Raw genomic sequence first — 20,725 nt, 5'->3', positions numbered from 1 at the left:
CGTGAAGACGATTGAACGTTGAAGAGAGCCAAACCGAGGTTGATGATGATCAAGAAATGACACGTGCGAATTTGGCTCTTTCAAAAAAGTCGGAAATGAGATTAGGTCCTCGAGAGAACCGTGATTCCAGAATGACAATGGAAACATCTAGAGGGGTATATAGAGACTAGTGCAAAAGAAAGGCGTTACTGTCAAACGTGGCAAAATGGAATAAAGCTCGAAACCAGGATTGCGCGAAACCTGCATCCACAGAGGGACCCTCAATCCATCTCAAAAGTTCCATGGGGTGCACTGCCCCCAACCTTTTTCACTCTGAACGTCATCGATATCCAACTTGGATCGGGGTGCCGCTCGGATTGCTCGTGTGATTGAGCGAGGAAGTATGCAGCTGGTGGTTCGCAGGTAGTGAGTTTGGCAGATTGAACGCATGCTGTGGTTGCGATTTGAGCTGAACGTCGTTTGCCGATGCCGTTGTAGATAAAGGTGCAGCCGTTTGTCGGTTCCTCGACACTTGCCCACTCATCTCGTGGGCCGAAGCACCCGAACTGGTCGAAGAGAGCACGTGTGGCTGCTGAGAGGAGGATGGGAGTGAAAGTGTCTGCTGTTGTTGCTGCTGATGGTATACGTGATGCGACGATGTGGGAGGAGGCGGAGGTGCCGGATGGTGTGGTGAAGTTGCAGCGTAAGGATTGTAAGGCTGCTCGAGCGATATCCGTGGTCGAACGGACGCAGTGGGAGACAAGGGACCCTCGACGATCCCTTCTGCGGGACTGTCGGTTCCACTACCACTGTCCATCGCTCTCGCGTCTTCCAAACTCGTCGGCAGTTCGAGCCCTCGTTTCTTCTCAACCATGATCCGTTTCTTCTCGCCTTTCGCAACGTCCGATTTCGATTGGTTGTACATGTACAACCCGGCAAACGTCATCGTCATGCCGAGTCCTTGAATCGGTTTCACTTTCTGTCCGAACCAGACGATCGCGATGCAGATGACGGCGATACGTTTGACGAGCGACGCGATCGAGTACGTGACGGGGCTCGTGCGCGCGAGGAGCGAGAAGGCGAGGAGGTTTTGTCCAAAGTGCACAGTGCCGTTGAGGAAGAAGTAGAACAGGAGCGAAGCGGTCGAGTTGTCCGGATTGGCACTTGCAGCCGCGACCGAGGGTTCGAGGGTCGGAGTCAAGAAGAGTGAAGTGGCGTCCGAGTAGAGCCAGATCGGGATCATGAGGAAGAAGGCCATGCCCGACGAGTAGAAGAGCAGGTTCATCTTGTCCAATTTTGCATGTTGTCCTCCTCCGGACGACCCTCCAGCCCCGTTCAACCCTTTCGCCTCCTCGGGACCTCCAGACGATTCTTTGGGCAACAGCTTTTTCGAAAAGATGTTTTGAGCGACAAAGATGAACGTCGATCCAAGCGCGCACAGGAACCCGATCGCGTTAGCACGGAGGTCGAACGAGCACGCGAGCATGACTCCGATCGTGAGTGGGAACAGCGAAATGTAGGTCGGAGTCGAGTACCGTACTCCAAAGAGTGCAACGTAGGACAGGACGGTGAACAAGGGCGAGAGCGCCTAGGTCGAAGCGGATCGAAAGGGAAAGAAAAGAAAATCAGTTCATATATCTAGAGTTTGCTTACCGTAGGTCGCGGCAGGGTAGAACTCACCTTGATTGTGTGTACCGTACTGACCGGGACCCGCGCGATCGCCATGCTCGAAAAGACGTGTCCGGCGATCTGGAACAAACTCATCATGAACGTGCCGTGAAACATGCTCTTGGTCGGTCTTCGAACTCCCCACCCTTGCAGCGTGTTCATCCCCATGCTCCCTCGTCGCTTGCTCAGGGCTCCTGCGCCGCCGTTCGAGTGGGACCGGTGAGAAGAAGAGTGCCGTTGTTGCAGTTGGTTCCGGACGGCGAGCACGACGAGCGAGTAGCCCGCTACGAACGCGAACTGGACAAACGTGAGCGTGACCGGGTACCGGAACCGAGTCAGGATCGATTTGCCCGTGTTGGAACTGAGCGCGGACGACAGGTACCACAGGCAACACAGCAGGATGAAGCCGACGGTCGAAGCGGAAGGCACGACAAAGCCCTTTCCGGTTTGGCTCGAGTGCGTCGAGGCGCGAGGAGAAGCCGAAATTTTCGAGGTTGACGACAGGTTCGCAAACGGTTGGTTTGCGTTGCTCGACGACGACGACGCAGAGGACGAGAACGTCGACCGGGCGGATCGATACAGTTGTGCGACGAGAGTCGACAGTGTGCCTTGCTCGTGTGGGGTCGAGTGGGAATACGGGCTGCGGGAAGGGTACGGAAGCGGAGACCGCGGCCGATAAGCGGACGAAGAGGCAGAAGTTGAAGGACCGAGTCCTCCTGCGTGGGCAGTCATCGGGGGCCAGGCAGTCCCCGAGCTCAAGTACCCGTTGCTGTGATCGCCACCTGTGCATGTGGATGATTCGGATCAGCGGTTGTGGCACGGCGACAGAAAGTCGCGCGTAGCGGAGAGAGAGAGGACCATGAACGACGTACCAACCTCGGGCGTGCCGAGCGTCGAAGGGAGCCGATGCTTTGCGGCTTGTGCTGCGATGGATGGATCGGCGAGCTCGTGCGATTGGTGAGTCGGGAGGCTCCTGGACCTCGCGTTGACGGTGCCAGGTTGCGGACTGCTGCTTCTCTGAATCCCGGTGCTGCTCGAGGGCATTCCTGAGGCGTGCACTGCGCTGCCTCGAATCGACTGAAACCGCTCCCTGTCGTTCTTGTCCTGGGGGCTGGGTGGGCGAGAATCGAGGCGGAAGCGGAAACGCGAACCTCGTCCTTCGATCAACTCGTCGCCTTTCTCTCTCGCACGTCGTGTTCCTATCTGTCTATTAGCTCATGTTTCATCCAACTCGGTGAGTTCAACACGCTGTCTGCCCTTTCGCCGAGTAGCTCGATTAACCTATCTTCCCCCTTTTCGGATCGACAGCGGCGGTACCAGGTTCGTCTCACTCATTCGGACGCACCTAGTCGGACGTCAGACTCACGCTGTCTGCCACCTGCCACAGAGGTGGACAAGGCGATTTCAAGTGGACCGATGTCGCGGCTGTACGTTCACCGCAACACTACCTACGCTCGTTTGCTGAACATTGCTGAGATGCACATGTCGCTGGTTTAGGACAAGGATCGAGAGTACTACCTCGGACACTCGCTCAACGCGCCCGTCGGTCGGTGGCAGAACGGCAAAGACTTGACCTGGTACCAAAAGGACAAGGATCGTGACCTTGACGAAGAAGAGCGCATCCGACAAGAAGAGATTGCGAAAGTGAAACAGGCCGAAGAAGATGCCCTCGCAGTTGCCCTGTCAGTTCCCTTCTCCTTTGAAGAAGAAGCGAGTCGAAAAGACTGACAGACTGGCACGTGATGCGCCGAAACAGGGGATTCGCACCTACCGTGCGGAACCCGAACGATATCCCGACGAGTGGTACCAAGATGAACTGCCCGCCCCAAGTCGACTCGAACGAAGCGATCCTGGCCAAGGCGAAACACAGAGCGGAGAAGGAAGCGAGGAAAGCGGAACGAGACGCGAAACGACGCGAACGTGAATCGAAACGAAGAGATCACGGACGCGAACGCGACAGTCGTCGTGATAGGGAACGGGATCAGAGTCCTAGACGATCGAGGGACGAGCGAGACCGGTCGAGGGATCATAGGGAGCGAAGAGACAGACTCGACGATGTCCCACATCGAGAGGCTTCACCTCGTAGGCGAGACGACACTGCGCGACAACACAGAAGCTACGATGACGACAGAGACCGCGGACGGGATCGGCGCGATGAAGACCGAAGAGACTATCGGAGGGAAACTCGTTGATTACGATGACATTGGTTGATTTTGTTGTATTCTTCTCGCTTTTCTCCGCAAGCACTTGTGTCGTATTCAGGACCACGGAACCGCGGCTCTCGATAGATACGGATCGTGTTGGTTCCGGCAAACAGATAGATTGCACCGAAAAAACACCCAAAAAGTAGTCTCTTCCGAAATTCCAATCCCAGACAGTAATGCGTTTACTTGAGGGGGATCTGTAGCACGAATTGCTCAACATCAGCATGTACTTCGAGTACTGTGTATACAGGCAACTTACGAAACGGGAAGAGTGGGTCGCTCCGATACCGGGACGACCGTGACGGACGGGCTTGTAGGTGATCGAGAACTCTCCGAGGTAGAAACCAACCATCTCGGGCTTGATCTCGATTTGGTCTGAACAGGGTCCACATGGTTAATCGCACTGCGCTAGCACGAGACCGCGAGGGGGGTAAAATAACGACTCACTGAAGACCTTTCCGTTGTAGACACCGACGACGGAACCGATCATCTCGGGGACGATGATCATGTCACGAAGGTGGGTCTTGACAACCTCGGGCTTCTCACCGGCAGGGGCCTCAGTCTTGGCCTTGCGGAGCTTCTTCATCAAGCCGAGGGGCTTGCGCTTGAGTCCGCGTTGGAAACGACGACGGGCACGAGCGTGAACAAGCTCGGTGAAGGCAGCCGAGTCGAGGTCGAGGAGCTGCGAGAGCTGTTTGGTTCAAACAACAGATAGGAGGTTAGAGGGGAACTGTCGACAAGCGAGCGAGACTGAGGGACAAACGACTTGCCTCGACTCCACGGTAGGAGAACTTGCGGAAGGTGCGGGCTCGGCGGCGCTCGGCAGCAGCTTCGTCGGCGTTCATATTGACCTAATGTTCACAGAGCGAGGTGGGTTTGGGAGAGTGGGGCGTTGCAAAGGATGCGGAGGTCGAAAGGTGGAGGAGGGGGAAGAGGCGACATTTAAGTCAGTCCTTTGGTATTCAAGCGACTATGCGACAAGAACCTTGTTTTGTGTAGGGAGGAAGGGGAGGAGCAGTCATATCGAGCGAAGGCTGGATGACCGAGATCGAGAGGTCGTCTGTATGTCGCAGGCGGAAAAAAAGGGTCGCAAGCCGATTCCCCCTCGCCGTCCATCAATGCGACCACGCCCTGCCTGATCCTTCCTTCTTTGCTCTGCTGATACGTGTCGCGGTGAAGCCTGCAAGGCGGACAGGCGGGTGCGAGACAGTCGAAGACTAGTCTTTGTCGGCTGGATTCGTTGCTGGAACTGATCATGGTCGCGTAGTCGGAAAGGTCGCGAGTCGCATAGTGTCGTAGTCGGGCATGGAGGAGCTTCTGCACACAGACCAAAGGAGGAGATTCGATGACTAACCTGTGGTGGAGTGAAAAACGAAAGAAGAGGGCTCGCCGGCTCTCGCCTCTTGCCAACTTCGCGACTTCGCAACTGAGCATTTTGCAACTCGTCGACAAGAATTGTTTTTCTCCGCCTCTGTCGTGCTTTGTTGGATCTGTTTCACAGCCATTCGACAAGTGGACTCGCCCGGTATACCGCTGCACTCTGTAGCCAGAAAAAGGGTCTTCACTATTTTCTCTTGCGCATCTGTCTGCTCTTTGCGCAAATGCGCCACACGAATGAGGCGATTCTGCATAGCTTTGACTCGCAGAACCCGGAAAGACTCGACGCACCGAGTACTGGGGAACATCGTACAGAGAACACATTTGACCGAGTCGGCACGAGCTCGACCTTGAGAAAATCTCTGAGACAAGCCAAACTATTTTCACAATTTTACTGCATTTAGGAAGTACACGCTCAGACCAGAGCGTGGATGAATGAGATATATCGGATGGTGGAGAAGAAGTCGAAGAATTCCGAGTCGAATAGGGGAGGCCGGATCAGCAGAAGGTGGAAATGGCCGCGAGCGCCTGCCTGACCTTTTTTTTTCTTCTCCAAGTTGTGACTCCCCTCTTTGGTTAAAGGTTCAACCAGATCACAGTCAGTCCTCCAGCAGCTACTCCGTTACCTTCGAGCCGTACATCCCAGTCCCTCTCGCTCGGCTCAGCCCAACCCAAGTCGCGCCCACGACGAAATCTTCACTCGAATCGCGAACCCGATCACCAACGCACCCGGTCGGCCAGGGTCTTGAGGAGTGTCACGGGTTGATTCGTTGCAGTGGCAGGATGCAACAGCAGGCGCGAGACGGGCGGACGCGAGCAGATGGCAAGATGGACTTGGAGGAGCGTTTGTACTGACTCTCTTCTTCTTTCCTTCACACCACTCTTTGCTCTCTCCAGATGAAGCACGTCGCCGCCTACCTCCTCCTCGTCTCCGGTGGAAACGCCTCCCCCTCGGCTGCCGACGTCACCGAGCTCCTCGCTACCGTCGAGTGAGTTGGCTCGTTTTCTCTCTTTCGTTTGCCGTCCTCTGCTACTCGCGTCGGACCCCAATCACAACCCTGACTGATTCTTGTCTCTCCGATGTGACTTGTTTTCTTCAGCATCACCCCCGACCAGGAGCAGCTCGAGAAGCTCATCTCCGAGTTGAACGGCAAGAACATCGACGAGCTCATCGCTGAGGGTTCCTCGAAGCTCGCTTCTGTTCCCTCGGGAGGTGCCGCCCCTGCCGCTGCCACTGGTGCCGCTGCCGGTGGAGCCGCTGAGGAGAAGAAGGAGGAGAAGGTTGAGGAGAAGGAGGAGTCCGACGACGACAGTCAGTCCCCACTTTCTCTCTCTCTCGCTTCCTGATCTACGACCAAATGCTCAGAGGGCTAATCCTTTCGTCTTGGTTTTGCACGATGCAGTGGGCTTCGGACTCTTCGATTAAACAATTTAATTGTTGTTTAGTCTCTCCCCGTACTCGACATCCACCACTATTCTTTTTTCTCTTTGTCTGGAAAAAAAGAAATCATAGTGTTTTTGCAACTTCCGGCGCGTCGTTGTTGAACCGAATGAAGTAAATTGAGAGCATTTCCGTCGTGAGAGACAAAAGGAACTTTTGTATTGATGGCAGTCGTTACTCGCGAGTGCGCTGCGTGAATATAAACCGCTCTAATCTAGGTCTACCTCGTCACTGACTTGTGATCCCCATCAGAGCGAATCTCTTTCCTGTTAATGGGTTTTGTGGCACTTCATTTCAGGTATTTGATCGCCGAACCACTTCCGACGTAACTGAGGCCAGACCATACAGTCGTTCCCGCCACGATCCACCTGTTGTTGCAAATGAGGGATCGGATTGTCAGTCGTGAGTGTAGCAGGAAAAGAAAAGTGCATTAGCGACGCACTGTAGAACCGTAAGAGGTTGCTCGATCGCAAACGGCAACAGAGGCCCAACAGTTGTCGTGCCGACGAGGACGAGTTGAAGGAACGTGTTGTATTTCGAGATCGTGGTTGGGTGCACTGAAGCGGAAGGAATTGAGAAATCCCAATACCGTTTGAACGTTTTCTGAAAATTCACGCAGGCGATTACGGTTACGAGTGAGCCCACGAAGGTTGTCAGTGAAGGAGAGGAAGGAGGGAACCGACCGGTGGAGGCAAAGAAGCGTAGCGAAAGTAGAACGCCGACAGGATCAAGAGGACATCTCGACCGAGGATCAAGACGGCGAGTGGCACTGCGTAGCGGGAATACCTCGTCGTAAGCCATCGAAACGCAAGGGACTGGACAGAGCGGCCGAGAAGGAGTACTTGGAAGCATGCCTCGCATCGTGAGACTGATGACCATGGTCGTCATGAGCAACTTGTCTGCGGCAGGGTCAAGGATCGATCCGAGCACGGTGCCCATGTTGTACCGCCGAGCGAGGTAGCCATCGACGAGGTCCGACACGCCCGCGACAAACAGGAGCGAGGTCGCGATTCCAAGCTGACCCTGGACGATGTAGTACCCGATCACGGGACATGCAGCGATCCTCGCGACTGTGAGAGCATTCGGGATCGTGTAGATGTTCTCCCGCTGAGTCGGCGCAGGAGGTGCAGCGTCGGAAGGAGGAGGCGGCGGACTGGAGGACGAGCTGTAGAGGCGGAAAGCAGAGAGCACCGGTATCCGCACGCGGTCAAGGCAGGAAGAGGCAGGAGCGAAGGTGCGTAGCGGGGATGCCAGCGATGACGGAGTGAATGGGCGTGAGGGGAAGCGCGTACGAGGTGCCGGCAGCGTCCGCACGAGTCGAGGTGCGCGCAACATGAGCGGGATCGGTCGCGATTTGAATCTGGCCGGATATGTCGAATGTTTTCCCGGGTGCAACGAGGCGAGCGATCGACGGTTAAAGCCAGTGCGGGCGCGGAGAGAGCGCGAACGCGAACTCTCGCCTCGACGCCCTCTTCGACGCTTCCTCGTCGCGCTCGGACCGTGGTCGACGCGTCAGTGAACATGCTGCAAGACACGACGAATCATCCGACTTCGACCGGACCGGCCCCGTTCGAGGTCGACCCGTGCGCGCCGTCAGCGCCTCCGTGTTTGCCTCGCTCAACATCCATCGCCTCGGCGCACTCGCTCTCGCTCTCGAAACGGCCTTCGACCCCGGCGAACGCGTCTCTAGTATCCATGTCCTGGCGCGAAGAGGAAGCCATCCTCAAGCACCAACTGCGAGCGGCCAAAGCCGAAATTCAACAGGTGCGCCCTCTTGCCTGGTCTCTCACACCAGCCGCTGACACCCGCCTGCTCGGTCGAGTAGCTGCAAGCAAAACTCGGCATCAAAAACAACGCCGCGCCCTTCAACTCTAGCTCGCCTCGGAAACCCCCACCGCTCCCTGCCAGCGCTCCGGCCTCGTCCCCGGAGCTGTTGCACTCGTTGACTCCCGAGCGCAAACTATCTGCGACCGCTACTGATCCATCTCCTACACGCACGAGCCGAAAAGTCTCGACCACTTCTATCGAATCCGCGACCTCTGCCTCCCCGGCCCCTGCTGCTATCCCGACGCCTGCCGCTGCTGCTCCCGCTTCAACTTCGCCCTCGCGCATTCCTCAACCGACGGCAACAGCTTATGCTCCTGTAGGACCGGTTGCTCTGAATCGTGCACTGCTCTCGAACGAGCGTCCACCTAAATCTCCGACTGCTCTCCCCGTACCTTCTCCTCCATCAGCCCTTCCATCAATCTCTACCTCCGACACTCCGACCGCTTCTACCTCCGCGCCCGCCCCCATCGAAATCGAAGACATTGACCGATCCTTGTCTCCTCCACCGATCCTCCTCGCTGCCCGCCAATCCCGACTCTCGGATCCTGGTTACGTTTCTTCTATGCATTCTTCACGGTATAGTGGTGGTGGTGGTGGAGGAGGAGGTAGTACGAGTCGACCCGAGAATCCGTTCTTCTCGAGCGGGAACCCCGCGAGAGAACGCTTGTCGAAATCGGTCACGAGCGCGCAAAGCGGCAGTGGCAAAGTGATCAGCGGGCTCCAGAGCGATCTCTTGCTCGCGCGAACCGGGTTGGAGAGTACTAGAGGCCAGCTGCGGTTGAGTCAACGCGCAGTCGATTTCCTCGGTCGCCAAAACGGTCAGTCTCTCTGAACCGACTTTCTCGATAACGCTGTCGAACTCACTCGCAGTTCGAATCGTGTGACCCCTGTAGAGGATCTCAAAGAGACGAAAGAGAGGTTGAACAACGAGATCGAACAGCTCACGCGACAACTGAACCGACGTGAACGCACGGGCGAAGAAACGCTCGGACGGGCGAGAACAGCCGAACAAGCCCTCACAGCGCTACGAGACGAACACAAGAACTATGTCTCGACGCACAAGTCTCGCACGAAGGAACTCGAAGAGAGTGAGAAGAAAGCGAGAGAAGAGCAGAAACGGGTCGAGGTCGAGTACTCGAGTTTGAGGGAGAGCTTCAAGAGTATGAGTATCGGGTGGAAGCAAGACCTCGACTGGTTGAAGGAAACCCTCCGGAACAACGAGAAGCGATTGCAGGAGAAATCGCAAGCTCGTGAGATTTGCTTTTCTCCCGGTCCTGTTGTCTACTTCGACAACGTAGCTAACTCTCTGACCGGCTAAAACAGTCGAAAAATTGATTGATTCGAAGAACCAGCTCGCAGCATCACTCACCGAGACTGTCGGTTCCATCTCGAGAGCGAACGAAGAATTCACATCTCGGTACTCGACCTCGGCGAGTTCGGCCCTCGAATCCCTCGACGCTTTGACTTTGGCGCACGCCGAAGATCGCCAACGTGTGGACGCGGTCGGATCCGAGATGAAAAGGCTGAAACAAAATATCGCCAATGCTGATGCTCAAACATCTTGATAAAACACCAACTTGGGCTCTGCCGCTCGTAAAACGTACCATCCGCTCCTACTTCAGAAGACTTAATCCTCTGTCACTTGATCTCGATCTCTCCGCAATCATCTGTCTGTCCCTCTTTTGTTATCCGTCTTTCGTTATTCGTCTTTCGTCTTTTGTCTGTTGCGTTCTTTTCTAGTTTGTTTTTTCTGTCTTTTTTGCTGCAGTTTCTCTATCGCTCTCGATGCCTCATAGACCACTTTCCTCTCGATTCTTACTTATCGAGCCCAGGGGAAAGAACGAAACAACACTACGCCATGAGCAGTTTTCTCTCACAGTCTGCTGATCCGGTTGTTTCTTTGGTGCGCAAGGTAATTTGGGCATCGAACCTCTTCACGCGTTGGGAACGATCTGTACCCAATCTTGATCTTCGAGACCCCACCAATTCAAATCTCTCCCTTCGTCCTTGGTCGGAATCTCGATCTTGAGCCAACACGGATGTGGTCCATCGTCTTCGCCATTCGCTTCTTTCGTTCTCGTCCACCCCACGAATCGAAACTTGGATTTTGGAAGAGGCTCGTTCTTTGATCGAGAGATTTGCGATCGAAGGACGACGATCCTGAGAGTAGGGACCACGGACAATTCGAGCGGAGGAGGATCGAGATCGTCCACTTTGCCTTCATGTTCGATAGGTGCTGTAGTACAGATTCGCAGTCCTGTAAATGAAGAATTCCCCCAAAAAAATAATGCGAACCATTAAACGGTTAGCCAACCTTTGTCTAGAATCAAAAGATAGGGATGGAGGTTGGTTTACGGATCAAGCGGGATTTGAGATTCTTGGTCGATTTTGGATCTGCTAGAACTGAATTTTCGCTTGTGGAGTATTCTGTTTCAATTTCCAGAATTGGGGTCAGGAACTTGGGTCTTTCGCGTCATCCTCCAAAGTCTGAAGTCACTGACTCTTGGTCAAGGCTTGGAATCTCCTTGTGGCCCAATCGCCGAGGTGTTCGTGTCCTTCGTTGCCTGTAATCGAATTCTGCACGCGAGCCAACCAGGATCGTTCCGCATCTTCTCTCTCCGCGCTAGTAACGACGTTCCCATCGAGAATTTCGAGCCGTTCCAACTTCGCGATCGTACCGAACCGAACTTGGAGATCGGTAGCGCCAGATGTTTGATTCGACAAGTTCGTGACTCCGAGGGGATTGCAAGCGAAATCCAGACTCGAGAGATTCGGAAACCGTTCGGATGCAGTTGCTCCGAGTACGTCAATCGAGTTGGACCAAGATGCGAACAAGTTTCTGCTGAGTGACAAGTGTCGAAGTTTGCGAAGCTGAAACGGTGCTTGGATTCGATCGGGATTATTCGAGTCGAAGCGCTCGAAAGAGTTTGAAGTGAGAATAAGTGTTGTTAGACTGTTCCAACAAAGTGGTGAGTCATTTGGCCTGATCTTCAGTCCTGCAGAACTGAAAGATGCGGCGAGAAAGAAAACGAACTTGGGCAGATCGCTGAGTGCTTGAGCGGTTTGTTCCCAATCTGCAAGTTGATTCGATTCGAAGTTGAGAGTCTCGAGACGAGGCAGGAGCGGTCCCGCGGGTGCGGAATCAGATGCGGGTACCAGCAGGCTGATCCGGTTGCTGCCCAATTGTAATTCCACCAAGTTTTGCAAGGATGGGGAGATTCGCAGAATCTGCAGGGACGTAAATATCCAGTCTGAGCCATTGAGACGATCGAGCATCACAGGATGTCAGGGCTCACCTCGGACCACGTTACGAGAGTATTGTTGAGCTTGAGAATGGTCAAGCGGTCGAACCCGGGAAGGGATACATGCTCGCAGATCGAATCGAAGCGATTCGAACTGCACTTGGACATTCGTGAGGAATGTTCCCTTCCACGGGCTGAACCAACATGGAGAGGTCCAGGACTCACTTGAGCGAGAGCCTGGTGAGCTTCGGGAGTGCTTGGGCAATCCGAGACGCCTCCTGCAGCGAAGGCAGCATCGTGTAGCTGAGATTGAGATCGTCGAGACCTAGAGATATCCGGCACGTCTGAGCATGACGGCGTCGGGTTGTCACCTTTTCGAAGGTACTAGCGCGTTCTCACCTGACAATTGTCGTCCGAACGTTTCGAGCTCTTGTGCTCCATCGCAAGTGTCCGAGTCGTAAGCTCGACTGAGGAGTTCCCATTCGAGTCCGGCTTCCCTCAACCTGGCGAGTTGTCTGAACCTCGCCGCGACTTTTCCCGACATGACGACTTCGACTTTGAAATTGCTCAAAGTTTCATAGTATTGGCTCGTGGTCGTCTGATCATCAACAGTATCCTGACTCGACTCGGCGTTCGTTCCAGCGTCGAGATACTTGGCTTCGAACGCTTCCTGGAAAGTGTTGCCGCTTACGATGAGGCCCGGCGCGTTGGGTCGTAAGAAGCTACCGGAACCTTCAATCCTTTGACATCCACTTGGTCAGAATGAGCAACAACAGGAAGATTTGAAAGGAGATTGGTAGCACGTTGATCAGGCTCACCTCGTCCGAAAGTATTCAACCCGCGTCTTGTCGTGTGTACCGCTGTGTCTACCACGAGTTGGATCGTCCCATTCGATTCCGAGCCATTCGCCCGTTGTAGGAGGTACTGGACCGCGGTAGAGAACGGTTCCGAGTTGCACGAGATCAACAGGTGGGGCCGTACCGCCAGCAGGAGCACCAGCAGGCCCTCGCGTTCGGTACTGTACCCTTTGGGGCATACGCTCCTCGTAGCCTTGCGGCGATCGCTGAGAGGGTTCGGGATGAAGAGCAAAGCAGTGGAAGTAGTTGTGCTTTAGCTTCGGGTTCCAGCATGCCTCTCGCCTGGCACACAGAGACCATGCCATTCTCAATAACTATGTTGATATGAGCTATGAAAACGCAGACAAGGATTAAAATTCCACCCCTTGATCCAGTCAAAAAGAAAAAATCGGTTTCAAAACAATGTCCATGGAACCCAACCTGATCCCTTGCTCAAACATCCCGGTCCACCGCTCTCGAAGAATGAATATATGTACTTTGATGTCCCCTGGCATCCCCCCCTCTCTGATGCGCCCCCTTTTTATAAATCTCCATCCGCTCGTATTTTGATTGTCTTCAACCCCAGATTGAAGTTCCAAACGTCGGACGCTTCCTGGTCGAATCCTCAAAGCTCGCCCTCCTTGCATTGGTCGATTCCGTCACGCCCAATTTCCCAGGGCTGCTACCCCCTACCGGACCTCGACGATCCGAGTGGTCGTTCTTCACATCTTGACTCGTGATACTTTCGTTCGTACCGACTGGAGGTACGAATGATTTCCTCCTCTCGACCTTGTTGTTGCTGTCCCCCTTGTCCCTCCCTTGTTCACGTGGTGCAAAGTGATTCGTTCCAGCGCCAAAATTAGAAGGTCGTTCGAATCGAGTGACGACGATCGATTGTTCATCTTGACCTTCCTCGGCCCATCCTGGTTGAGAAATGATTCCTCCCATCGAGATGGATCTCGACGCATCACCATCGCTATTGCTACCCCTCGCGAGGGATCCTTGACTAGCATTGCCTGCGTGTTCGATTCGAGTCGAACTTTTCGTGTCGTCGAGGTTCAATCGGTTCTTGAGATCGTTTGCAAGCGGATCCGAGACGGAAAGATCGGGCAAGACTGGACGACGACGTTCGTTTTCGGTTGTACCGTTCGTGAGAGGTTGACTCGAACTTTCGTGTAACCGAGGTCTTGAAGAAGATGTTTCGGGTTCCGACGGTTGTTGCGCGACGAATGGGAAATAACTCGCTTCGGCTGCTGCTGTATCGTTTGGTTCGATCGCTTGAGGAGTCGTTTGTTCGTCTCCTCCTTCACCAGATTCAGGCGCAGGTCCCGAACCGTTGATCGGGTACCCTTCCTCTTCGTATTGGTGCGGTTGGTGGTGCTCGTGCTGAACCGACAGTCGGTGGTGCTGTTGCTGCTGATGATGACCGGGCCCCGGAGTGGGTGGGAACGATGGGAACATGGGATTGAATCCAAACCCAGGACTCGCTGTTCCTGATCACCACAAGTGCAAAAATGTGTTTTCAACAAGAGATTTCGAATCGGCGCTTTCGGAATGGGAGGAATGGATGGGATCACGTACCAGGAGCAACAGTCTGAAAGTGTCCCATGGCCTGACCCGGTCCAAAGAAAGGTGAACCGATTTGGGGTGAGAATGGACCGACCCCGGGAGAGAAGAGTGCGTGAGGGTGTACTGGAGGTGTCGGCGCGCTGAACCCTCCGAATGTGAACGCTGGCATCGATGGGGTCATCGGTGGTAGGTTTGTGCGCATGGGCGAGAACGGTCCTCCTCCGTTCATTCCGCCAAACGGTAACGGGGGTGGCATTGCAATCCGAGAAGGAGCGGTCGTGTTCAGTCGCAGAAGCGAAGGCGAGACCTTGGCAGACTTGTTGTCTGCTGCAGCATCGCCGTCTGTCGATTCTGCGTCTGGCAGACTCCGAGTCTCGTCCCCTGATTGGTGCACCACCTCTTGCGAATCGCGAGATTGTACTCTCGGGGACGGGGAACCGATCGGAGCTTGAGCAGTCCCAGGTCGACTCGTGCTTGGTTCTCTCTGCAGGATCTCTCCCGATCCCTCGGGAAACAATGATCCATAATTGAAAGGACCCGATGTCGAGTTCTGCTGCTGTTGCTGCTGCAATTGTCTCGATGCCGCGAGGTTCTCGACTGACTTTTGCTGAGGCGCAGCAGCGTAGTTGTTGTTGTTGTTGTTAAGATTCTGTTGGTTCTGGACATAGGGTGGATACTGAGGCGGGTCGGGTCGGTAAGGACCGTTGCTGTTGTTGTTGCCATAATTGTTGTATGGGCCCCCGTTCGGGTATCCCGGGTTGCCATTGACCCCGGCACCAGAAAACTTGTCAAAGTGAACTTTGAGAGTTCTCCCCTGAAACTCGTGTCTGCGCGCGCGACAACAATGCTCAACATGACGCTTGACCCAAATTTCGAATCGTTAGGTTCAAGCGTTTTTTGGGGGGCTTACCCATTGAAGAGTTGTACCGCTCGTTCGGCATCGATCGGGGTAGCAAACAGGACAGAACCGAATCCGCGACTCCGCCCATCGGGACCCTGTGCAATGTCTGTGAAGCGCGTCAAACCATAGAGCTTGTCAGTTTTGAGGCTAGTGTTGCGAGAATTCAGAAGAGTCTGTACCTGCTCTCAGAACTGATCCTGCTCCTCGCATGAGATCCTTGAGCTCTTGCCACTGGCAATTGAACGGTAGCTGAACCAGGATTACAATGGTTGTTAGTAAGCGAGAAGAGCCGAGTTCGGGGTGGAAAAAGCGTGAGCGCACATTGCCGATGAACAAGTGCCGGTTCGTGTATCCTTGTTGGCCTCCAGGCCCAGGAGGTCCCATACCTTGAGAGCTCATACCTCGCATCGGGTTCATAGCGCCTCCGTTCGCATGGTTGTTGTAAAAGCTCATCAAGCCTCCCGGAACCATGCCATTCGGTGGTGGTGGTGGACCTGCGTAATTTCCCAACTGACGGTTCGCAGGCACGCCGGCAGTGAGCGACTGCAGGAGAGACAGCGGAATCATGACTTGAGGCTGCGAGTTGAGCGAATGCGTCGGAGGGAAATGAGCGGGCGGCAACGAGTGAGAACTGCCCGGTCGTGGGGACTGAGATCGGGATTGCTCGAGAGCAAGCGGCAGGGCGGCGGCGGGAGGAGCAGCAGACGACGACGAAGCGCCGGGATGCTGGGTCTGCGATGCGGATGAGGACGGCGAAGGGACCGAGTCTGCACTGCTCGACCGGGGCAAAGCGTTGAGCGGTGTTGGATTGCGGTGAGGTGATTCGCGACCTCCCAAGACGGTCGGAGGCGACGAATGTGAACTGAGAGGCGGCGGGTTCCCCTGGTTGACATAGTGGCCCTGAGCAGACAGGTGAGACGGTGCCAGGTAAGGAGAAGTGCCCGAGGACGCCGACTGGGTCGGAGGGGGTAGGGGCGGCGGGGGAACATGCTGCAGGCCACCATTCGCCGTGTAGTGTTGCAGCGGCTGGGTTACCGGGGGTGGAGGTGGCAGATTTGGAGGCATCGAGGAGGGCATCCTGCTCGCGAGGTTCTGGTACGCTTCCCGTTGCTGTTGAATCGCCTGCTGTCGATTCGCCTCTGCGAGAGCGAGTGCGCCGGTCGGGTCTTGCGAGTCGATCCGCACGTCGAGCACGCGAGTCTGCCAAGTGTAGCCGTGGTAGACGCCAATCGCTTTCACCGCATCCTCGGCGCGTGCAAACAGTACGACTCCAAATCCTCTACTGCGCCTGCACAAAACGAGGAGGGTGAGAACGCAAGCGAGTAGGAAGACAGATTCGAGCGGCGACGAACCCGTCGGTTGGAGACAAAGCGACGTCTGCACGCAAGACGGTTCCGCATTTGCGCATGAGATCTTTCTGTACTCGTCGGGATTCAAAAGTGCACGCGTGAGTCAGGGTGCCCACGGACCGGCGCAACGAAAGGAGAGGGCACGCACGAGATCTTGCCAGCGCACGCGAAACGGCAGGTTCGAGACGAACAGTTGGGTGCGCGTGTCCTGCGGTGGCGGTGGTGGTGGTTGCTGCTGCTGTTGCGAATGGGTGGGATACGGGCTCTGCGAGCGCGGCGCACCGTTCTGGCTGTAACCCGCTGGCGGCAGAGCGGTCCTCGGGGCTGACTGGGAGCTGGGATACTGCTGCATCGGGTCGGCAAAGGGAGAAGAGGACCGCGAGCGAGGTCTCGGTAGAGCAGCAGGACCGAGGTGAAGCGGAGACTGCTGTTCTTGCTGTTGATGCTGCTGAGAATGCGCTGGGTGGGGAGGCGCTTGCATGCCGAACGGGTGGGTTCCGGGCTGGGCAACTAGGGAGTGACTCGCAGGTCGATCGGAGTCCCCAGGCTGGCGAGCGTCAAGGATTGAGCGACCGGCGAGGAGCGAGACGAGACAGAAGATGATCGGAACCGATGATCGACGGCGACGCGCAGCCGAAAGGAACACAACACGGGAGGGCACGATCGTGAGCCAAGCAGCACGCACGCCGGGCGCGTAGAGGATGAACTCACGGGACCCGTCAGGTGGAGCATCGAGCGAAAGGGGTGTCGGAGCAAGAAGACGCGCGCCGGACGTTGGTTCGAGGTTCGGGCCTAACGCGCACGAGTCGGACAGGGAGATTTCCTCGAGTCTGATCCGCCTCGGTCTGCCATCCCTACCATGTCGTGGAGACGGTCAGCTACTGCCCTCGCGCGGTCCTTCACCGCAGCGCCGACCCCGTTCGCCGCTCGCTCGATCGCTTCAACCTCCTCATCTTCATCTCCCGCGTCGGCACCGACAACGACGACGGCCGCACCGACCACCGTCTCCCGCCCCGAACTGCATGCCGAGCACTTGCGTTACCTCAAATCGCTCTCGCAGGCCGACCTCGCTGCGTTCGACCCGGTGCTTGACGTGCATCCTTCCAAACAATTTTCACCCCGCCTCCCCTCCAAGAACAACCCGCACCAGGTCCATGTCACCCTCATGAACGACACCCCAAACAACCGCGGGTACCAGCAACCGCGCCCGTCACCCGACTTGCTCGACGGACTCCCTGGCGAGGACGACGCCGTGTCGCACCTCGCTCAGTTGACCCACCTCTCGACGGGCGAGATCCGCGGCTTGTACCGGTTCCCACTCGTGGTCAAGCGCGTCGTGACGATGAAGAGCAAAGGCAAGATGCCGAGCATGTACAGCCTCGTCGTCGTCGGCAACGGTCGCGGTCTCGTCGGAGTCGGCGAAGGTAAAGACGACACGGCGAACAAGGCCGTACAAAAGGCGTTCAACCAGGCGGTGAGGAGTATGGACTATGTCGAGCGGTACGAGGACCGTACCGTGTCGGGCACGATGAAGAGCAACTTTGGTACTTGCAAGATCGAGATGAGGTCCCGGCCACCTGGGTTCGGCTTGCGCGTCAACCCGTACATTCACCAAGTCGCGAAAGCTGCCGGGATCACCGATCTCTCGGCCAAGGTGTACGGCTCTCGCAACGCGACGCGCGTGATCAAGCTCGCCGTGTCGATGCTGCACGGGGGATCGAACCCGATAGGTGCGTTTCCTTCTTCTGTCTCTGTTTGGGCGCGACATGCTCAAATTTCCTTCCTTCCTGTCACTGTGTAGATATGGGAGGTTTCGGCAAGGAGAAGGGACAACGGCGCAACAAGAAGACGAGTGGAATGGAGACGGCCGAGGCGGTCGGACGCGCGCGAGGTCGCAGGGCGGTCGACGTCAGCGGAGCATAGTTCAGAAGACTTGTGCACACTGCATTGCATTATATCGGAACCCATGATTTATGATTAGATCGAACTGGCGCGCGTTGTGTCAGCGCATCGTCATCTCCTAGCTGGCTTTGCTTTTGGCACCCCCATCCGAACATGGATTCGAAAGGTTCAATCACTGCACAGCGCGTCTACGTGCCGTCTCCATCCACTGCGTGAGCTCGCTCGCTACTCCAGCATCGGGTTTCGGGATGACGCGGGCGCGTGTTCAGTGATCTTTGCGGACTGACCCTCTTCGTCTTGCCCGTCGCCCCTCACAGCCGTGGAGTCGCTACCAAGCTCTATGCGACTCCTGACGGCAAGTCGATCGCGTACGGCTCGGGACGCACTGCCGTGATCCGGTCGATCGACCCCACCTCGTCCGCTTCACCGCTCCTGTTCTCGCACCCGGCCCCAATCACGGTCGTCAAACCCCTCTCGGCGTACTACTGCGCATCAGGAGACACTGCGGGCAATGTCAAGGTGTGGGACACGACTGGGAACTATTCGGTCAAGTTCGAAGCGAAACCCCTCGCCAAGATCAACGACATCTCGGTCGATGGTGAAGGGAAACGATTCGTCGTCGTTGGTGAAGGGCGTAGCGGATGGGCTGCGAGTTTCAACCTCGACACGGGGAGCTCGGTTGGAGAGATCTCGGGACATTCGAAACCGGTCAACGCTGTTGCGATTCGACCGAATCGTCCGTTCAAAGCCGTGACTGGGGCAGACGACTTTTCAACTTGTTTCCTACCCGGAGTACCTTTCAAGTACCAGTCGACCTCGCGTCGACACTCGCGCTTTGTTCAATCCCTCGACTACGCTCCTGATGGATCCCTGTTTGTCTCGGCTGGCTCCGATGGACAGGTCTTGCTGTACGACGGGCTCACAGGAGAAGACAAGGGTGCGCTCGTCGATGGATCCGGCAATGTAGCACACGGCAAGGGAGTGTTTGCCGCAAGCTTTTCGCGAGACAGCAAGTTCATCGCGACTAGTTCGGCTGACCGCACGGTCAAGTTGTGGGAAGTCGCGAGCCTCAAAGTCGTACAGAAATGGGAGTTTGCAGGTGACGATCTGCAGCAACAGCAAGTCGTGAGTGTTTCTTTTCGAAAAAAACCTCGTTCGGTGGAAATAGCGTTGCGCAAATCTAACCGGCTCATGGTGCGAATGATCCAGGGCAACACGTTTGTCGGCGAATTCCTCGTTTCGCTCAGCTTCTCGGGTGATCTCAACGTACTTGACCCGAAATCGTCTGAACCGATTCGGGTTATCCAAGGTCACCAGAACCCCCTCTCGGCACTCGCCGTCTCGTCTGGTGTCGACACGTTCATCACGGGAGACTCGAGTGGACGCGTGCTTGCTACGTCCCCCGCAACCGGCGAGATGAAGCCGGTGACAGGTAACGGTCACAACGGCTTGATTGTCGACTTGGTTCGGATCGGAGACGGGTTTGTTTCAACCTCGTTTGACGACACGATCAAACGACTCGATTCGATCACGTTCGAATCTGGATCCGTCTCGACTGGCAGTCAACCGAAAGCGCTCGCGGTATCGGCAAAGGGGGACGCGATCTACCTCGTCACTTCCAACTCGCTCGAGATTTTGTCCCCTCGACTCGACAAACTCTCTTCAATCCCACTCAACTTTACTCCACTCTGTATCGCCGCGAGTCCGAACAAGAACTTGATCGCGATTGGAGGTGAAGACGCTTCGTTCGCGATTCACGACGTGTCAGACCCCACCACTCCCACTCGAGTGCAATCGGTCGTCCTACGTAGTTCGATCACGTCGGTCGCGTTCTCTTCCGAAAACGATCACGTCGCAGTCGGGTTGTCGACCGGTCACATTCCGTTGTACTCGACGAACGGTGAACTCGTTTCAACTCGATGGAGTGGTGCGGCACGAGTTCAAACGTTGAGGTGGAACCCGGAAGGAACTCATGTTGCAGCTGCATCTCTCGACGAGTCAATCTCGATCTATTCGGTTTCGAAACCAGGTACGGTCGTCAGTCTACCCAATGTGTAAGCTTTCGCCGCCTTTTTTCTATTCTTTTTCATCGGTTGAGGGGTTTTTCAAAGCTCACGTGATGTCTTCTTCGGGGTCTCCCAAAAACAGGCACAAGGGAGGAGTCAAGAAGTTGGAATGGATCGGTTCAAACCAACTCGTGTCGGTAGGTCAAGACGGAATGATCAAGACTTTCCAGGTTGAACTCTGAGAAGCCAAAATAAATACTTTTCAATTGTCGTATCTCTCTTGATTTTGCCACGTCAGTTTTCGATGAGAATGAAGAAAAATCCTGTTGGCCGAGACTTGTTGAGTTTTAATGGCGAGATTCGCACATGGCAGTCAAGTTGTCAATGGCGTTCTCTCTCTCTCTCCCTCTCTTTTCTCTCTCTT

At 55.6% G+C, this 20,725-nt stretch overlaps 10 protein-coding genes across 10 annotated transcripts; 5 read left to right on the top strand and 5 right to left on the bottom strand.

Moving 5' to 3' along the window:
* Positions 1 to 319: 319 nt before the first annotated feature.
* On the bottom strand, positions 320 to 2,691 carry JCM15063_001726 (uncharacterized protein; the record flags this gene model as incomplete). The annotated part of the gene is made up of 3 exons (XM_076680196.1): positions 320 to 1,567; positions 1,660 to 2,429; positions 2,520 to 2,691. The coding sequence occupies 3 exons, from the start codon at positions 2,689 to 2,691 to the stop codon at positions 320 to 322; spliced, it is 2,190 nt and encodes a 729-aa protein (XP_076532707.1).
* Positions 2,692 to 2,864: 173 nt separating this feature from the next.
* JCM15063_001725 (MMtag domain-containing protein) lies at positions 2,865 to 3,839 on the top strand (the record flags this gene model as incomplete). Its single annotated transcript, XM_076680195.1, has 6 exons — positions 2,865 to 2,881; positions 2,956 to 2,967; positions 3,035 to 3,074; positions 3,145 to 3,329; positions 3,404 to 3,664; positions 3,734 to 3,839. 6 exons carry the CDS (start codon positions 2,865 to 2,867, stop codon positions 3,837 to 3,839), a joined length of 621 nt encoding a protein of 206 aa, XP_076532706.1.
* Positions 3,840 to 4,033: 194 nt separating this feature from the next.
* RPS15 (40S ribosomal protein uS19 RPS15) lies at positions 4,034 to 4,696 on the bottom strand (the record flags this gene model as incomplete). Its single annotated transcript, XM_076680194.1, has 4 exons — positions 4,034 to 4,048; positions 4,111 to 4,226; positions 4,299 to 4,542; positions 4,622 to 4,696. 4 exons carry the CDS (start codon positions 4,694 to 4,696, stop codon positions 4,034 to 4,036), a joined length of 450 nt encoding a protein of 149 aa, XP_076532705.1.
* A 1,429-nt stretch (positions 4,697 to 6,125) lies between these two features.
* Positions 6,126 to 6,654, top strand: JCM15063_001723 (60S acidic ribosomal protein P2; the record flags this gene model as incomplete). Its single annotated transcript, XM_076680193.1, has 3 exons — positions 6,126 to 6,217; positions 6,329 to 6,540; positions 6,632 to 6,654. 3 exons carry the CDS (start codon positions 6,126 to 6,128, stop codon positions 6,652 to 6,654), a joined length of 327 nt encoding a protein of 108 aa, XP_076532704.1.
* A 304-nt stretch (positions 6,655 to 6,958) lies between these two features.
* On the bottom strand, positions 6,959 to 8,004 carry CRD1 (cardiolipin synthase; the record flags this gene model as incomplete). Its single annotated transcript, XM_076680192.1, has 4 exons — positions 6,959 to 7,037; positions 7,112 to 7,272; positions 7,353 to 7,438; positions 7,512 to 8,004. The coding sequence occupies 4 exons, from the start codon at positions 8,002 to 8,004 to the stop codon at positions 6,959 to 6,961; spliced, it is 819 nt and encodes a 272-aa protein (XP_076532703.1).
* Positions 8,005 to 8,190: 186 nt separating this feature from the next.
* JCM15063_001721 (uncharacterized protein) lies at positions 8,191 to 10,061 on the top strand (the record flags this gene model as incomplete). Its single annotated transcript, XM_076680191.1, has 4 exons — positions 8,191 to 8,433; positions 8,495 to 9,314; positions 9,390 to 9,746; positions 9,820 to 10,061. 4 exons carry the CDS (start codon positions 8,191 to 8,193, stop codon positions 10,059 to 10,061), a joined length of 1,662 nt encoding a protein of 553 aa, XP_076532702.1.
* Positions 10,062 to 10,430: 369 nt separating this feature from the next.
* On the bottom strand, positions 10,431 to 12,774 carry JCM15063_001720 (uncharacterized protein; the record flags this gene model as incomplete). The annotated part of the gene is made up of 8 exons (XM_076680190.1): positions 10,431 to 10,753; positions 10,852 to 10,923; positions 10,998 to 11,449; positions 11,531 to 11,724; positions 11,793 to 11,892; positions 11,964 to 12,063; positions 12,138 to 12,478; positions 12,557 to 12,774. The coding sequence occupies 8 exons, from the start codon at positions 12,772 to 12,774 to the stop codon at positions 10,431 to 10,433; spliced, it is 1,800 nt and encodes a 599-aa protein (XP_076532701.1).
* A 376-nt stretch (positions 12,775 to 13,150) lies between these two features.
* On the bottom strand, positions 13,151 to 16,874 carry JCM15063_001719 (uncharacterized protein; the record flags this gene model as incomplete). The annotated part of the gene is made up of 7 exons (XM_076680189.1): positions 13,151 to 14,067; positions 14,156 to 14,970; positions 15,054 to 15,150; positions 15,224 to 15,293; positions 15,366 to 16,332; positions 16,397 to 16,461; positions 16,542 to 16,874. The coding sequence occupies 7 exons, from the start codon at positions 16,872 to 16,874 to the stop codon at positions 13,151 to 13,153; spliced, it is 3,264 nt and encodes a 1,087-aa protein (XP_076532700.1).
* A 378-nt stretch (positions 16,875 to 17,252) lies between these two features.
* On the top strand, positions 17,253 to 18,316 carry MRPS5 (mitochondrial 37S ribosomal protein uS5m MRPS5; the record flags this gene model as incomplete). Its single annotated transcript, XM_076680188.1, has 2 exons — positions 17,253 to 18,123; positions 18,195 to 18,316. The coding sequence occupies 2 exons, from the start codon at positions 17,253 to 17,255 to the stop codon at positions 18,314 to 18,316; spliced, it is 993 nt and encodes a 330-aa protein (XP_076532699.1).
* A 132-nt stretch (positions 18,317 to 18,448) lies between these two features.
* Positions 18,449 to 20,543, top strand: AIP1 (Aip1p; the record flags this gene model as incomplete). Its single annotated transcript, XM_076680187.1, has 4 exons — positions 18,449 to 18,507; positions 18,613 to 19,420; positions 19,505 to 20,349; positions 20,444 to 20,543. The coding sequence occupies 4 exons, from the start codon at positions 18,449 to 18,451 to the stop codon at positions 20,541 to 20,543; spliced, it is 1,812 nt and encodes a 603-aa protein (XP_076532698.1).
* Between the last annotated feature and the right edge of the window lie 182 nt (positions 20,544 to 20,725).

Source organism: Sporobolomyces koalae (genome assembly GCF_050403365.1).
Source record: "Sporobolomyces koalae JCM15063 DNA, S_koalae_JCM15063T_v1_ctg33, whole genome shotgun sequence".
NCBI classification, from domain to species: Eukaryota; Fungi; Basidiomycota; class Microbotryomycetes; order Sporidiobolales; family Sporidiobolaceae; genus Sporobolomyces; species Sporobolomyces koalae.
This window is presented reverse-complemented; position numbering and strand designations above follow the sequence as displayed.